A 4147-nucleotide genomic window follows, 5' to 3' on the forward strand; every position below is an offset into this window, starting at 1 on the left:
GAGGTGAAGAGAGGGGAAGGGCTCTGATGAGCCCAGCACTGCCTGAGGCCTGGTGGCTCAGGGTGGCCACAGGACTGGGGTGGGAAGTTGGCTTTGCCAGGCTGGCCACGGAGCTGCTTCCTCATGGCTTCCAGAACCAAGTCACAGGTGATTCTGTTTCTGGAGGCCTGGAGAGATCCTGAGGGTTCTAGGGACTCTAACACTGAAGCCATGTATGGGAGAGTGGACTTCCTGAAAAAGAAGCTCGCCCACCAGTGACCTGGGTCAGCTCTGGGGATACCAGGGTGCTGAGGGATGGCTTCCCCAGAGTACTCTGGACTTCCGCGTGAGCTGTTGCTGAAAATGGATCACAGATAGTGCTGGTAACGACCATGGGTGGTGACCAGTGAGCAGCTAGAGGGGATGGCTGCCATGCTGTCGCTTGTGGACTGGTGCAAACCAAGCACAGGCAGAGCCCCGTAACTCCCAGCTGTCCTAGCTACACAGGCGGTGCCCCCCACACCACCCTTGCTCTTTTTAAATGAAAGAATAGAGGTACCATTAACATGGAGGGAGATGCCCCAAGTAGAAGTGATGGGACTCTTCTGGGTTGGAGGCAACATCACACACGATACACTTGGCTGCAGATGGACATGACTCTGGAAAGGTGACTCCAATGCAGAGAGAGGCAGAAGGACAGTAAGAGACAGGGCCATATAACTACAGAAGCCGGAGTACTGAGAGATGAGACATGGAGGGAGATTGACACCCAGAAGGGTCTCAGAAACAGGAACAGAGGAACAAGGAGACAGAGAAGCAGAGACTGAGAGAAGGGTGTCCTTGAGATGAGCATCTGTGTCAGGAGGACCATGTAACTGACCTCCCAGAATGCTCTGGCCGTGCCTTTCCTGAACGGTTCCACTCACCCCAAGACCAGGTGCCCTGTAAGAACTGAGGCCAGGGAAGAGCGCCTAGGTGGCTTAGTGGATTAAGCTCTATCTTCAGCTTGGGTCATAGTCTCAGGGTCCTGGAATCGAGCCCCCAATAGGGCTCTAAGAACTGAGGCCAGGGAGAGGAAGATTCCTCCCAAGGTCACCAGCTCCATCCTGGACACCACGGGGTTCAGGTCAAACACCTTCACTTTTATTACCACAGTTTTAAATAAGTGCACACCGTCAGACTAGCCCTCCCCAGCCCTCCAGTCCCCACAGAGAGCATCCCAATAAATTAATAATAAATACAAACTTATAAATACAGAGGTGTGGTAAGGGGGGGTAGACAGCAGAGGTGGGAAATCGGGTATCTCAGGCCCCACAAGCCCATTCGACAGACAAGGATCTCTGAGGTCGCTTCCATTGCTCACGAGCCGTAAGTAAAAGACCGGCACCGCTCATACACAGTGGCAGTCCTTGGCTACGAGATCGTCGAAGGGCGTAAGCGACACGCGACCGTCGCTGTCTTGGTGCAGCAGCACCACCGGCTCATAGCTGGCGGGCACGCAGCATGGCGCAGGCGCGGAGTCGGGATTCAGGCCGTGCAGGCGCGCCTGCATCTGCGCGTGCGTGTTAGCCGACCGGAACTGGCTTGGGCACGCGCCAATACACATGCGCACGTCTAGCTCGCGAGGCGCCACCACCCAGTTGGCCCAACCCAAGTCCTCGAGCGACGCGCGCAGGCTTTGCAGGCGGCAACAGCGTCCCTCCCCGAGGGGGCAACCGTCTCCGGCGTGCGCATGCGCGTCGCGGCGCCCCCTGGCCGCGCTTGGCCGCCAATGCAGCTCAAGCTGGGGACGTGCGGAAGGTAACGTTGCTCGCAACCCGTCCAACCGAGGCAGCAGTCGCAGGTGTAGTGCGGAGGCCCTGGAACGTCCAAGGCTGAGCTGACGTTGCAGCGGCCGAGTCACGTCCCACGAGCTGTGCTCCGTCGGCGACAGCCTGAGCAGCGCCTGATGCAGGCGGGAGGCTGCGGGGAGCCCCTCGGTCAGGTCGGCCAGGGCGATGCGCAGGTGCAGGTGGCCGCCCGGTCCCAGTCGCACTGAGGAAGAGAGGAAAGCCAGTCAACCACGGGCCTACTGTGCGCCAGGCGCGGAGTGCCCATTTCCTCCCACGCGCCAGGCTGCATCCCACCTCAGGGCCTTTGCACAAGCTGCTTCCTCTTTCAAGCACACTATTCCCCTGACTGTCAGCATGGCAGGCTACATATCCCCCAGCCTGCCTAAAATAGGCACTGCCTTATTTTCTTTTATTTCATTGTGTATCATTTCATCTCCCCTCCTGAATCCCCTCAGGGATTTCTGTTTGCATGGTTACCATCATGTCTGGCATACAGTAGGTATTTAGTAAATACTTGATGAAATTAGGGCACCTAAGTGGCTCAGTCGGCTAAGCCTCTGCCTTTAGCTCACATCGTGATCCCAGGGTCCTCGGATGGAGCCCCATGTCAGGCTTCCTGCTCAGCTGGGAGACTGCTTCTCCATCTCCCTCTGCCCCTCCCTAGCCCTGCTTGTGCTCTCTCTCTCTCTCAAATAAATAAAACTAAAAAAAAAAAAAAAACCAACTTGCAGGATTAATGTCTACATGATATTTAGAGGGACTAAAATCCAAACACTGGTTCTGCCTCTTGTGGCAGTCAAAAACATTTCATTGAAGGCCTACTAAGTGCTGGGGCTAGCTACTTTGTTTTCAACGCTGTGCGTCTTGGTTTCCATATCTGAAAATGAAGGATATCTGGATCCTCAGGATTCTCAGGGCCCTAGGCTGATGCAGGTGTTGGAGATGCTGCAGGGACTAGGGTTTGAGGGCCCTGGACTCACTAGGCTCAGAAAGGACAAGAAGATTACCCGGAGTCTCATAGCTCTAGTAGGATTAGGGCGCAATAGTAACGCTCCCTTCTGGCCTGACACTCCTCCCCTAACCCCTCCCAGTTTCTAGCATAACCCAGATCTCCTTCTGCCCTCTCTTCCCCCTAGATCCTCTGTGGTTGGCGAGAGAATATCTCCTCCCTCTCTAAGGCACATGCCACGTGCGACTTTAGCGGTGCCGTGTCAAGGGATTGCGTCAGATCTAGAACAAGTACGGGCACATTCCGTCTACCCCTGGGCTGCGCTGCACTCTGCTGGCTCCCCTGCACCCACTCTTCTGGATTGTATGCCCTCCCCCAACCCTCACATCCAAGGATAAGTTCCCCCCGCCACACACACACCCTGCCGCCGGACTTTGTCTCAGGGCATTCCAGTCTCTGTGAGATTTCAGAAGCATCCCTGGCTTCTCTGAGCCTCAGTTTCCCCATCTGCAATCTGTAACATCTCACTTTGGCCAAGCCTCACCTTGTCTTGGCATAAACTAGGCCACCAGCATCCCGTCAGCCCCAATGGGAGCTGTTCTTGTCTCTTTCACAGATGGGGAAACTAAGGCTCGGTGGCAGGCCTGGGTCCCTATGACTCAGAACCACTGGTTAGATGATGGTAGCTGCCTAGGGGACAGAGGTCTCTTAGATTTCACTCACGCTTTGGAGTGAGTATCCGGACTGGAGCTGTAAGGATGAGGTCAGAGTTTGAATCACTCCAGCTTTGGTTCAACCGCAGCCTGGTCTGCAGGTGTTCGTAGTGTTTCCGAAACTCCTGGGCTCTGGAGATGTCCGTGCTGGAGTGTGCGTCTGAGGGTCCCGGAAAGGCTGGGAGGCGCTCCTGGGCCAGAGACAGGGCACCTCCCGAAGGCAGCCACGAGAACATCAGCAGCACTGGCAGCATGGGTGAGGAGTGTGGTGCCCTTGTCCAGCCGTGCCGAGCTAGCTGAGCTCTGAACTGAGACACCGGACGCTGCTGGACTGGCCTTTATAACCCCCGGACTTTGTCCGCCCCCGCCTGCCTGGTCCCTTCCGCCCTGGGTGCAGAGTAAACACTGCGGGGACCATAGCTGGCTGAGTCTTGGGCTGCTTTTCAGGGGGAGGCCCTTCTGGGGGGATTTCTCCTGGAGAAGCAGGGGTACCCTCCCCCTAGAAGCCTCTCTGAACCTCAGTATCCTCTTCTATGAGATAGGGACTTCCAGCTTGGTGGGCTGGAGGAAAGAATGCTTTTGTGAAGAAAAAAAAAAAAGACTTAATTAGCTACCAACTATGTGCTAAATTCCACAGCAGCACCTTAAGTGGTGGCGTTCTCCCTTATGGATTC

General features: G+C 55.8%; 1 protein-coding gene across 1 annotated transcript; it reads right to left on the reverse strand.

Moving 5' to 3' along the window:
• Positions 1 to 1369: 1369 nt before the first annotated feature.
• GDF15 (growth differentiation factor 15) lies at positions 1370 to 3764 on the reverse strand. Its single transcript, XM_044255344.1, has 2 exons — positions 3484 to 3764; positions 1370 to 2013 (listed from the first exon to the last, which is right to left on the reverse strand). The coding sequence occupies exons 1-2, from the start codon at positions 3725 to 3727 to the stop codon at positions 1370 to 1372; spliced, it is 888 nt and encodes a 295-aa protein (XP_044111279.1). The 5' UTR covers positions 3728 to 3764.
• Positions 3765 to 4147: the final 383 nt, after the last annotated feature.

Source organism: Neovison vison, chromosome 6, assembly GCF_020171115.1.
Source record: "Neovison vison isolate M4711 chromosome 6, ASM_NN_V1, whole genome shotgun sequence".
NCBI classification, from domain to species: domain Eukaryota; kingdom Metazoa; phylum Chordata; class Mammalia; order Carnivora; family Mustelidae; genus Neogale; species Neogale vison.

Coding starts and splice junctions, on each gene's coding strand:
- GDF15 (XM_044255344.1), bottom strand. CDS start 3,727: ATGCTGCCAGTGCTGCTGATGTTCTCGTGGCTGCCTTCGGGAGGTGCC. Junction 2,014..3,483: donor CCGGATACTCACTCCAAAGC/GTGAGTGAAATC, acceptor TCTCTTCCTCAG/TGCGACTGGGACCGGGCGGC.